Source organism: Ranitomeya variabilis, chromosome 5 (assembly GCF_051348905.1).
Source record: "Ranitomeya variabilis isolate aRanVar5 chromosome 5, aRanVar5.hap1, whole genome shotgun sequence".
Classification (NCBI taxonomy): domain Eukaryota; kingdom Metazoa; phylum Chordata; class Amphibia; order Anura; family Dendrobatidae; genus Ranitomeya; species Ranitomeya variabilis.
In genome coordinates, this window is record NC_135236.1 from 108,173,800 (window position 1) to 108,187,669 (window position 13,870).

At 43.2% G+C, this 13,870-nt stretch overlaps 1 protein-coding gene across 1 annotated transcript in view; it reads left to right on the forward strand.

Annotated features, from left to right (window-relative positions):
* The window catches only part of LOC143775229 (tetraspanin-15-like), a 183,006-nt gene that overhangs the window by 102,764 nt on the left and 66,372 nt on the right, over positions 1-13,870 (forward strand). Inside the window, exon 5 of the mRNA XM_077263109.1 lies at positions 12,033-12,149. Coding sequence (XP_077119224.1) covers positions 12,033-12,149 — 117 coding nt within the window. The remainder of the gene's footprint in view (positions 1-12,032; positions 12,150-13,870) is intronic.

Sequence of the window (13,870 nt, forward strand, 5' to 3'; positions counted from 1 at the left end):
CTTGCTTTAAGGTGGGCTCCGGCGGTGAGCCCACCTTAAAGCCGCGACTGTTTTGTACAGCTGACATGTGCGCGCAATGAGCGCGAGCGGAATCGCGATCCGCCCGCGCCCATTAACTAGTTAAATGCCGCCGTCAAGCGCTGACAGCGGCATTTAACTGGCGCTCCCGGCCGCGCGGCCGGAAGTGCTCAGACCGCTGACCCCCGTCACATGATCGGGGGTCAGCGGTGCATTGCCATAACAACCAGAGGTCTCCTTGAGACCTCTATGGTTGTTGATGGCCGAATGCTTTGAGCGCCACCCTGTGGTCGGCATTCAAAGTACACGACCATTTCTACTACATAGAGGTGATCTGTACTTCACCTCTATGTAGCAGAGGCGATTGTGTTGTGCATGCTTCTAGCATCCTATGGAGGGTATTGAAGCATGCCAAAATTAAAAAAAAAGTGTTTAAAAATATAAAAAAAATAAAAAATATATAAAAGTTTAAATCACCCCCCTTTCGCCCCAATCAAAATAAAAGAATTAAAAAAAAATCAAACCTACACATATTTGGTATCGCCACGTTCAGAATCGCCCGATCTATCAATAAGAACAAAGGATTAACCTGATCACTAAATGGCGTAGCGAGAAAAAAAATCAAAACGCCAAAATTACGTTTTTTTGGTCGCTGCGACATTGCATTAAAATGCAATAACGGGTGATCAAAAGAACGTATCTACACCAAAATGGTATCATTAAAAACATCAGTTCGGCACGCAAAAAATAAGCCCTCACCTGACCCCAGATCACGAAATATGGAGACGCTACGGGTATCGGAAACTTACTTTTTTTTTGCAATTTTTTTGGAATTTTTTTCCACCACTTAGATAAAAAATAACCTAGACATGTTAGATGTCTAGGAACTCGTAATGACCTGGAGAATCATAATGGCAGGTTAGTTTTAGCATTTAGTGAACTTAGCAAAAAAGCCAAACAAAAAACAAGTGTGAGATTGCACTTTTTTTGCAATTTCATCACACTTGGAATTTTTTTCCCGTTTTCTGTTACACGGCATGGTAAAACAAATGGTATCGTTCAAAAGTACATCTCGTCCCGCAAAAAATAAGCCCTCACATGGCCATATTGATGGAAAAATAAAAAAGTTATGGTTCTGGGAAGGAGGGGAGCGAAAAACGAAAACGAAAAAACGGAAAAAGCTCCAGGGGTGAAGGGGTTAAAGAGGTTTTTTTCCATTCAGCTTCCTAAATAATTTATCCTGACCATGATAAGGCTGGTTTCACATTTGCAGTTGTGTCCGCAGCGTTTTTGACTCATACATCCGCATGCCTCTTGATTCCTATCTTTAACATTGTAGATGCAGGTGCATGCGTTCGCGGCAAATTTCCATCAAATATGCGCAGGCATGCGGATGAGTGCGTTAAAAAACTATGTCTGCTGACATGTCTAGAAGACTCATGCATGCTCCCTTTAGTCCATAGAATAATACCGTAATCCTCTTCATACCATAATTTCGCAAAGTGAATAATCCATTAATGTGATTACCGTTATGGTCCACTTATATTGAAGAACGCCATTAGCTCATCTCCTTGATAGGTTTCCAGCAGATATTAATCCGTGTAGTAATCCCCTATTTATTACTATTCTTATTTGTAAAGTAACTTCCATTTTCCCATCATTTTTCAATATCACATTTGCCCAAATTTATGTGCCAAGAGATTCGTTTTTGGCTTATGGCAGCAATCTACCCAGGAATATCGGTTCCACAATTCCAAAAAGAATAAAATGGGTGACAACAATTTCTTGTTTAAAAGCAGATAGAGTAAAATGGATTAAAATGTAGGACCATTGATATTTCAGTCCAAACCTCTACTAAACATTGTACCAAAAATGTCATGAAAAAATTAATATTATGCTGGAGTTCCATAGAATAATTGGAAGAAAACATGGACAAAACTGGAAAAGGAGGTTTCATATATGTACACATAACCATAGCTTGGCCTCACCAGGGCACTATCGAGATGAGCATTATTGTATCTTCATGAATGGTAAAGTGGTTCTCCACAACCCCTACTCGTTAGGGTGGGTCCATATAATATTTTGGCTACACGTTCGTGAATGTGTCAACAGTTCCATCTGAACTAACAAAATATGTGATCTGGATTTGTCCATGACACAACTACAGACTTCAGTTTATCAATCAGGGGCTAAAATATGCAACTTTGGAGTCTGTCTCAGCATTTTTTTCCTCTGCATCCATCTTTAAAGTTGGAAACCACAGTCTAGTCTACTGCAAGAACTCCTGACAGTCAGAAAAGTGGCAAAATGTTACCCCTTAGATCCCAGTCAGAGGCCTCTCATGAAGCTAAATCAGATTTCATGATTTGCACTGAGGAGGGGCAACACCCCAAAACACAAGTCTGCTATTTGAGATTCTGGTTTGGCTTTTAGCCCAAGCCATGTGGCAGGGGTCTATGTGGACTTTTAGTCCTCTTCCTCTCTGGAAAGACACAAACATGTGGCTGAAACTTGGAAGTGAATCTATCTATAGAAGGATACCTTAACAAGAAGGTGATTGCAGAGTGCCCCCCTAATGGAACCCCCGATAATGAGCTATTATTTGTGGAGAATGACTACAGTATGTGTTCAGTTTTACTCTAGTGCAGCTATAACGCGATGCTCACAAGTCTTATTGATTGACAGCCTGTCCTGCACCCACACACTGCACACAGACGCAGCAGAGCAGGCTCACAGTCATGGTGCAGGGGAGTGATAACCGCACTCTCATTGTACAGTAAGCACCGCCCTGATGATTGGAATAGAGCAACTGCAGGGAGAATATAGACTCACTTTCTCCCTGTAGCTGCTCTAACAGTAAGCTACAAAGTAGGCTAGACAGGATTTAAATGCTGGCAGATAGAATTTCTGGAGGTAACAGTTTCCTTTTAAATGCTGTATACAATCATGAGCAAAAGTGTTGACACCCTTGAAATTGTTCTAGAAAATGAAGTATTTCTCCCAGAAAAGTATTGCAATTACACATGTTTATTTCCTTTGTGTGTATGAGAACAACACAAAAATAATGAGAAAAAAGGGCAAATTTATCATAATTTGTCACAAAACTTCAAAAATGAGCATGTCAAAATTGTTGGCTCCTTTTCAAAATTGTACGTAAACAACTTTGTTTCATTCATGTGAAGCTTGTTCAAACTTGCCTGTGGCAAGTAACAGGTGGGGACAATATGAAAATCACACCTGAAACCAGATTAAAATGGAGAAGTTGACTCTTAATCTTTGCACTGTGTGTGTCTGTGTGTGCCACACTCGTGGAAACCAGAACGAGGAGAAGAGAACTGTATGGGAACTTGAGAACCAAAATTGTTGAAACATATCAACAATCTCAAGGTTTCAAGTCCATCTCCAGAGATATTGGTGTTCCTTTGTCCGTGGTGTGCAATATCAGGAAGTTTGCAACCCATCGCACTGTAGCTAATATCCCTGGATGTGGACTGCAGAGAAAAATTGATTAAAGGTTGCAATACAAGATAGTTCGAATGGTGGATAAGCAGAACCAATCAAGTTCCAAAGAAATTCAAGCTGTCCTGCAGGCTCAGGGTGCATCAATCCCATTGAAATTTGAATAAAATGAAATGCTATGGCAGGAGACCCAGGAGGACCCCACTGCTGACACAAAGATATAAAAAGCTGGCCAAAATGTATGCGAGTAAGCCAAAATCCTTCTGGGAAAGTGTCTGTGGGCAATGAAATCAAGATAGAGCTTTTTGGTAAATCACATCATTCAAATGTTTGCCAAAAACGCAATGAGGCCTACAAAGAAAAGAGCACAGTACCTACAATCAAATATGGATCAAAAATAGTTTGGGGGGGGCGTGGCTATGTAGCAGAGAGAGAAAGACGTGCCTGTGTGAGCTCCTACTATCCTGACTCTATTCTGCCATTAAAACCCGTCATTTGCACAAAACTAGGGCCAGCGCTGATGTCCTGGGACCCCCAGGAATCTGAAGACCCCTCCGGTTTGACACAGTAAGGTCCTGGAGCGTCGAATGCTGCGGTAGACCGGGCTGGTGAGGACTTCTTGTGCAGCGGCGGCCATATTACCTGCGCGCGCCCTGGCTGGACAGAGCGCAGGTGCCGGCTCCCTTTAGTGTCGGGTTCTCCCTGCTGATCCCGGCGGCTTGACGGACACCGGCGGAGGTCTCTGGGGGACACCGGAGCGCAGAGACCGGAAGATCTCGGCGGGCGGCGGTGCCTGCGGGAGCCGAGGGTGCCAGATGCACACACGTGGAGCAGCGGCCATCTTCTGCACGCGCGCCCTGGGACATAGGGTGTCATCATCTCCTACTGACTCCGGACTTTCCTCATAACGGAGCGGAGAGGGGCAGGATCGCAGCGGTGAGACTCACTTTAATATATGACAGCTGTGGGGCCTGAGGTGGACGGAGAGGCTTAGGGGAGAGGCGGCCATTACTGAAGCACGCTGTCTAACAGCACAGGCAGTGTCGCTCTATACATTAACAGTGCTGCAGGTGAAACATTCCTGTGCTTGAAAACTAGTGAGGTGATGCGGTGTATGTATGCCCTGAGATATTGGGCCCTGCATCTCCTCTATTAATCAATCGCTGCACTTGTGACATTATAATAGTGGGAATTAACCCCCCCTCCCTGCTGCTCTCCCTGTCAGCAAAAGCTGAGCATCCGTCCAGCATATAAGGCCTAACCACATAAATCAACACCTGGACTACTCTCCTGCGGTCCTCCCTACCATTACTGGCAAACACATAATTTATAGAACTTTGGAGCATCATCTAATACTATATAGAACTTGCCTCATTTATATTCACGGAATTGACGCACGGTCTACCTATAACTACTTTCAGCACTAATTTGTGAGGTCCTTTTGTGTATACCCGCCATGCAGCATCCTAGAGGAGCAGCGGCTGCTGAAAAACTTAAAAAATTTGCTAAGGAAGACCCTCATGAAAATGTGCGCAGTCTCAGAAATAACCCCACATCCTCTCAACGCAGGGGTCGCCCCTCTGATGGCAATGGGGAAGGAGAGGAGGAAGAACTGACTCTCAAACAGGCATCGGAGCAGTTAATGCAGGCCATATCCCTCACTAGAGCATCTCTTACAGAGAAAATAGAGGATGTGCATACTGAGGTGGGCCGCCTGCGACATGACATGCAAACTATGAGGGGGCGTATATCTGAAGTTGAAACGAGGGTATCTACTATAGAAGACACTATTACTCCTATGGAAGCCAAATTAACCAAAGCCACTGGATCTGTAAATGCTTGGAGGCAAAAGGCAGATGACCTGGAAAATAGACTGCGCCGGAACAATGTCCGAATCATAGGTCTCCCGGAGCGTTCGGAAGGTCAGCAACCTGAGCAATTTCTGGAGGGCTGGCTGAAATCCACACTGGGAGATGAATTCTCCTCAACATTCTCGGTGGAAAGAGCCCATAGAGTACCAACTAGGCCTCTGCCTCCTGGGGCTCCGCCGAGACCTTTCCTGGCACGTCTTCTTAATTGCAGAGACAGGGATACTATTCTTCGCTTGGCGCGACAGAAGGGCCTCATCAAACTTGGTAATGCCACCATTTCAATCTTTCCAGATTTTTCTGCAGAACTTCAAAAACAACGTGCAAGATTTGTGGATGTTAAAAAGCAACTTAGAGACAAGAACATTGTTTATTCTATGCTCTACCCGGCTCGGCTCCGTATCGTCCACGATAGTTCTTCACTATTCTTCACGGACCCAGAGGAGGCGATTGAATGGCTGCGATCTCGCGGAGGATCAAATATGGAGGCCCCCTAGCCTGGGTTCCTTGGAAGTTGGCAATAAGTATTGAGCTTTCCGTATGGGTGCGGGGAAATCAACAATACCGGACACTGAACTCAGTGAGGGTATCCCCTTTTCAATCTGACTGTGGGAGGATGGAAATACTCTCCCCTATCGTTCAAGTTTTCTTGTTCAATTTGGTTTTATGGTTTTGTTCTGGTTGTTTATTAGGTAAAGCTGCCGCTGATACTAAATCTATGCCCAATGTGCTACTGTTGGAACACACCCAAATAATAATGATATGCACTGATTTTTCCCTCAAGAGTAAATATGGGAACTGAACTTATATGCATGACCTGCAATATCCGAGGTATAAAGACCCCTAAAAAGAAAATTAAAGTATTTTCACAGATAAAAAGATACCAACCCCACATTGTAGCACTGGTAGAAACACATTTGACAAGAGATACAGTTCGATGTATGCAAAAGCCGTGGGTACAGTGGTCCTTACATACCTTCCACACCAGCTATTCAAGAGGGGTCTCTCTACTAGTGCACAAAGAGGTCAGATGGGAGGCAAGGGAGGCGAGACGTGATCCAGAGGGTCGTTTTGTTTTTGTACATGCATTCATTAACTCGCGAGAATACGTATTGCTATGTATCTATAATCCCCCCCCTGCCAATATATCAGTTCTCCGTCTGGCATTAGGCTTCTCTTTAAAGTACCCGGAAGCGAATGTTATCTGCATGGGAGACTTCAATTTGACTATGAATCCATCCATAGACAAACTGAGATTAGATGATGCAACGTCAGGAGACATTATATCTCAACCCCCCTCTCAACTAGCATTATTTATGGACGGTAGTGGTTGGTTGGATTTGTGGAGAATGAATCACCCGGGGATCAAGGGGTATACCTGCCACTCATCCACTAGACAATCACTATCTAGGATAGATTATATATTTGGGTCAAGTGGGTTGGCACTATGGGTGGACAATATTGAGCATGGTAACCGAGGGATCTCGGATCATTCCCCAATTATCCTTAAACTTAAATATGGACGATCCGATTCTCACAATGGGTCATGGAAATTGAGCCCCTTCTGGTTAAAATTAATAGACTCCAGTGACAGGACGATTGCTCAATTAGATACCTTCATTCTGATACACTCGGAACTTCAAAATCTTGGTTTACTCTGGGACACACTGAAGGCATATTTAAGGGGATGTCTGTCCTCCACTATCTCTTATATAAAGAGGGCAACAGCGAATGAGGATGAGGAGATGGAACAGAGATTAAAGGCTTCAGAGGCTGCCTATATAGCTAATCAGTCCAGCAATAACAGAATTGAATGGCTCACCTCCCAAAGACTTTATACTCAACATATAGAGGTTAAATCGAAACGTAAATTGTTTTTCAATCGCCAATCTTATTTTGAGCTAGGAAATCAGGCCAGCACACTGCTGGCCTTTTTGGTACGTCAACACAATACCACCAATACAATTTTACAGATTCGGGTATCTGATGGATCTTTAGTATCCTCTTCTGATGAGATACTTCGGTGCTTCTATGACTATTATACTATGTTATATAAATCTAGTAACGACTCTGATGTTGATGAGTGCTTAGATTATTTATCAGATGTTACATTCCCCTCACTAAACTCATCGCAACAAGCCCTTATGGAAGCTGAATTTACTCTAGAAGAGGTGGAGCAGGCTATAGCTGACATGGCATCTGGAAAGGCCCCAGGACCTGATGGGTTTCCCATTGAATTCTATAGGAAATACCGGGACAAACTAGCCCCCATATTGCTAAAGGTACTCAAGGGAATATGGGAAGGGGAATCTATTCCTGAAACGTTCTATGATGCTAATGTTATAGTACTTAAGAAGGAGGGGAAGGACCCCTTAGATTGTGGATCATATAGACCAATTTCTTTGGTAAATGTAGATTATAAAATCTTCACTAAGATATTAGCCACTAGACTGAACAAGATCATACTAGATCTCATACACCCGGATCAAACCGGTTTTATGCCAGGGAAAAACACTTCCATAAACATCAGGAGGGTACAGTCAGTCATACAATATAGTTCTCTGGAAACAGATAACAAATGGGCATTGGCTTCGCTAGACGCAGCCAAGGCTTTTGATTCCCTAGAATGGCCCTTCTTGGTTGCATGTTTGCGGAAATATGGGTTCGGGAATAAATTTTTGAGAGGGATAGGTACGCTATATGCAAAACCCAAGGCGCGTGTAGTAGTGAACGGCTTAATGTCTGCATCGTTCTCCCTGCATAGAGGTACTCGGCAGGGGTGCCCTCTTTCCCCAGCTCTATTTGCCTTGGCGATAGAGGCTCTGGCAATACGAATGAGGTCTTCTATAGACATTACAGGGATACGTATTGCTGATAGGGTGGAGGTCATTGGTCTGTACGCGGATGACATGGTGGTGTTTATGGATCAAACGGAGGTCACTCTACCAAAAGTAATAACGATGATTGATAGATTCAGTAAATTTTCTGGCCTTTATATAAACTGGGGAAAATCCGCTCTGATGCCTCTTTCCCATACTCCAATGCCCCACCTTGACACCCTCTCATTGCTACCCATTGTCTCCCAGTTCAAATATTTAGGAATATATATGTCCCAAAGTAGTCACCTAGATCTACATCTCAATATATTCCCGTTACTGGACGTGGTCAAATCCAAATTCGCTACCTGGGACAAACTACCATTATCTGTAGCTGGACGTATCAATCTTATAAAGATGATATTACTCCCCAAGTTGAGTTATTGTTTCCAACATAGTGCCGTTATTATACCTAAGTCCTTCTTCGCAACCCTAAACTCCCTTACTACATCCTTCATATGGGGAAAGGCTAGACCTAAGCTTAAATTATCTACTCTACAGAGACCTAAACAAGGGGGTGGGGCGGCTCTGCCAGATTTCCACTTATATTACCTAGCGGGCCAGGCCAGAGTGTTGAATACGTGGATGCCCGGGAAAATTCTCCCCAACTCTGAACATCACATCTTGTACTCAGCCAAAGTTGATTGTCCACTGGGCTTTTTAGAAATGGAGAGAACTGCGGCTCCTCATTTACTCCCTATGCTCCGACTAGCACGATCAGTATGGAGGCAAATTAAAAAATTAATAGGATTTGCTGATATAGTAACTGAAATGCCTTTGTGGAATAACGGTTATTTCCCGATATTACTGGGTCACCCATCCACTAAATTCTGGATATCATATAGTGTCCTCACAGTGGGCAATTTACACCAGCGGGGGATCTTTGTCTCTTTTGAGCAACTACAAACTATATACAATATACCGAAATCTCAATTTTTCCGTTACCTACAACTAAGGTCAGCCTTCCAATCATATATGCGGAATGCGGATATGGGACGTGCTATTTCAGATTTACCGTTAATAGGTATCCTTAATTCACAGGGTCCCCAGGGACTTATTTCTTCTCTATATACCTATCTATTATCCATGAATGAGAGATCCACCTTAGACTCCATTAAAGGGAAGTGGGGACGGCTCCTTCCAGACACACTGGAGGAGGAATGGGATGAAATTTTGGAATCCCCAACTAAAGTTTCCCCATCAGTTAACAATAGGATGACACAATTATATATCATACATCAGTCCTATTTGACCCCAATTCGTCTCTTCAAAATGGGTCGTCTTCACTCATCAGACTGCCTGAGATGCCATTCCAGCAACGCAGATTTCATCCACATGATATGGCAATGTCCTATTATTTCCCAATTCTGGAAAGAGGTAACGACATTACTGACTTCACTGATATCTATCCCTGTCCCACTTGAACCTCTGGTTTGTTTATTTGGAGTATGGGAAACTGAGACTTGGGATCGTTATATAGACATTTTTCTGAGGGAGACTTTGTTTCTGGCGCGTAAGGTGTTGGCCCTAAGATGGATGGGGAGCTCTGGCCCAACTTTTAGAACATGGATTGATCTGGTGAACTCTATTGTTCCATATGAACGGGCATTGTACCAAAATAGGGGCAATCCAGCCAAATTTGAGAAGATATGGGAGAGATGGAACTCCTCCTCTCATACCGTTTAGATTAACATATCTTAATAACTATGCAGGGAAAGGGTGTAGGAATACACGGAGTAGCGGTGGTCTACAGGGCGAAATTTACTTAGAACTTTCCTCTCAGCGGCAGCGCATTAGTTTTGGAAGTTTTATTAGAAGATAAGGTAGATAAGGTTTGTATAAGACATGACCAAATGATTGACATGCATCACTTGTAACCTTTGCAATATCCCAAATATGGTTATATGTAAAAAATTTTATGTACCTTCTAGATGTTGGGAATGTGAACAAATGTATGTACAATTGATATTGTTATTAATAAACGAATTTAAAAAAAAAAAAATAGTTTGGGGTTGTATTGATGCCTCTGGCACTGGGTGTCTTGACTGTGTGCAAAGCATCATGGAATCTGAAGATTACCAAAGGATTTTGGGTCACAATGTAGTGCCCAGTGTCAGAAAGCTGAATTTGCATCCTAGGTCATGGGTCTTCCAGCAGGACAATGGCCCAAAACATATTTCAAGCAACCAGAAACGGATGGAAGCAAAGCAGAGGAGAGTTTTGAGAGTTTTGAAGTAGCCAGCAATGAGTCTGGATCTAAATTCCATTGAACACCGGTGGAGAGATCTTAAAATTGCTGTTGGGAGAAGGCACCTTCAAATATGAGAGACCTGGAGCAGTATGCGAAAGAAGAGTGGTCCAAAATTCCAACTGAGAAGTGTAAGGGTACTGTCACACAGTGCAATTTTGATCGCTACGACGGTACGATTCGTGACGTTCTAGCGATATCCATACGATATCGCAGTGTCTGACACGCAGCAGCGATCAGGGATCCTGCTGAGAATCGTACGTCGTAGCAGATCGTATGGAACTTTCTTTCGTCGCTTGATCACCCGCTGACATCGCTGGATCGTTGTGTGTGACAGCGATCCAGCGATGTGTTCGCTTGTAACCAGGGTAAACATCGGGTAACTAAGCGCAGGGCCGCGCTTAGTAACCCGATGTTTACCCTGGTTACCAGCGTAAACGTAAAAAAACAAACAGTACATACTTACATTCCGGTGTCTGTCCTCCGGCGTCTCAGCTTCTCTGCACTGTGAGCGCCGGCCAGCCGGAAAGCGAGCACAGCGGTGACGTCACCGCTGTGCTTTCCGGCTATGGCGCTTACACAGTGGAGAGAAGCAGAACGCCGGGGGACAGACACCGGAATGTAAGTATGTACTGTTTGTTTTTTTTACGTTTACGCTGGTAACCAGGGTAAACATCGGGTTACTAAGCGCGGCCCTGCGCTTAGTAACCCGATGTTTACCCTGGTTACCCGGGGACTTCGGCATCGCTCCAGCGCCGTGATTGCACAGTGTGACCGCAGTCTACGACGCTGGAGCGATAATCATACGACGCTGCGACGTCACGAATCGTGCCGTCGTAGCGATCAAAATTGCACTGTGTGACGGTACCCTAAGAAGCTTGTTGAAGTCTTTAGGAAGCAATTGATTGCAGTTATTTATTCCAAAGGGTCTGCAAAAAATATTAAGTTGAGGGTGCCAACAATTTTGTCCAGCCCAATTTTGGGGTTTTGTGTGAAATAATTTCCAATTTGCCTTTTTTCTCTGTCTTTTGTGGTGTTCCAATACACACAAAGGAAATAAACGTGTATAATAAAACATGCAATTGCAATCACTTTCTGGGAGAAATACTTGATTTTCTAGAAAAATTTCAAGGGTGCCAACACTTTTGGCCATGACTGTATATGAAGCCTTTTTTATGTAGCTGGGAGCATTTTTATTGCCTTGAAATGTTTTTTATATTTTTTGCATTTATTAATGCAAAATGCTCTAGGTATAGTTTTTTTTTCTGGCATTTTTCACATAGGCCTCTCTATTGGGCTTAAACAAAACAAAAACAATTCTACAAAATAATAATAAAAAGGAAAACATTAAAAAAGTTTGCAAAATTGCTTTAAAAATTTTTGGGGTGAAATCATAGTGTCAAATGAACATTGTAAACTGTATCTTATACCTATAGTTGATTTTTAGGTTTAGCATCTCCTTCTGTAAAACTTGTGAGCACTTCATTATTTAGTGGAAAGACGAGGCTGGTAACTCTCACATCTGTTTCTCTCTTAAACTTTGTTTTTTTATTATTTCTGTAGTTTTCTTGTTGTGGAGGTGACCAGTTTACAGACTGGATGGTGAATCCATATCATTCATGCAACAGTACCGGGCCTCTATCCTGCGGGGTGCCATATACATGCTGTATAACTGGAATGGTAAGACCTACAAGTGCTATCTTTAAAAATATTGTTAATATAGTGTGGAAAGCGTTAAATGTGGAGTCTTATAATGCAATGAAAAGAGCCTACGAGAATAGGGGCCACTCGTGAGGAAACCTGTAGTAACTCAGGTTTTCTAGGTGCCCGTTTTAGACGTGTTCAGATATGTTAAAGCCCAAAAATTGGGTTTTAAAAGTGAGGCATAATAGCTGTCCAAGGTTTAAAGGGATTACCTGGGAATAGAAAAATAATAACTGAAAGAAATTGTAATTTCTAAATACTGGAAAATAACAATATGTGCTATATACACCTGAGAACTACTAATGGGCTGCTGGGCACCTACCAGTATAGATGAGTAGACGCGGTATGCATGGCGTTTGAAGTCCTCCATAACGAATGACCGTCTGTGGTCTAGTCTATGACAGTGCTGTGAAGCTGGCACCTTGAGTCCGTGCTGTGCTAGACAAATGGTATCAGCAGTGTTCTGCGCGGTCACGCTTGCTTATTACAGTATATTACACACGAGGGCAAGAGAGTGCGTCAGTATCTGCAGCTTCAAACACTGATTTTTAGTGGCAGTTCTGGTGCACGTTTTATATTTGTGTCTAATTCTAACTACATTTCTAAGTGCCTTTAATTAGCAAATCATACTCATTTTGTATAGGGAGGGAATTACTGTACAATTTAGATGGCCGCTATCTTGTAACACTGCTATAACCTGAACTAGAATCTTACTATAGTAATAAGACTAGTGTTGGTAAGCATGTATAGTAGGAACCCCAACCTCCTACTCTCCCTTCATGTTTAGGAAAATACTGTATGTTCTTTGTGTAAATTCTGGAGATACCATGATTGCTGAGGTAGATGATCACACTGCTGTCCTCCCTGTCTTTCTGATCTAATACTTGTGATACCAGGGGTGCTGAGCTAAGAAGAGGCTGCTCACACTGCTGTCCACACTGTGTATCTGATCTAATACTGATGATGCTAGGGGGTGCTGAGATAAGAAGAGGCGCCCACACTGTTGTCTACCCTCTCTCGGAACAATACTGGAAATACCCGTAGTGTTGAGGTGAGAAGAGGGTGATCACACTGCTGTCCTCTCTTTCTTTCAGCCCTAATACTGGAGATACTAGGAGTGCTGAGCTAAGAAAGTACTGCTCACACTGCTGTCCACCGTCTTTCTGATCTTATACTGGAGATACCAGGGTTACTGAGGTAAGTTGAGGCTGCTGATTACCCTGTCTATCTGATATATCACTGGGAATAACAGGGTTGCTGAAATAAGAAGAGACCACTCACACTGCTGTCCACCCTGACTTTCTTACCTAATACTGGAGATACCAGGAGAGCTGAGCTTAGAAGAGGATGCTCACACTGCTGTCCACCCTGTCTTTCTGACCTAATACCGGAGATACCAGGAGAGCTGAGCTAAGAATAGTCTGCTCACACTGCTGTCCACCCTGACTTTCTGACCTAATACTGGAGATACCAGGAGAGCTGAGCTTAGAAGAGGCTGCTCACACTGCTGTCCACCCTGTCTTTCTGACCTAATACCGGAGATACCAGGAGAGCTGAGCTAAGAATAGTCTGCTCACACTTCTGTTCACCCTGTCTGTCTGGTCTGTTACTGGGGATTACAGGGTTGCTGAAGTAAGAAGAGGCTGCTCACACTGCTGTCCATTTTTATTGTTTTTCTGACATTATACTGTAGATAC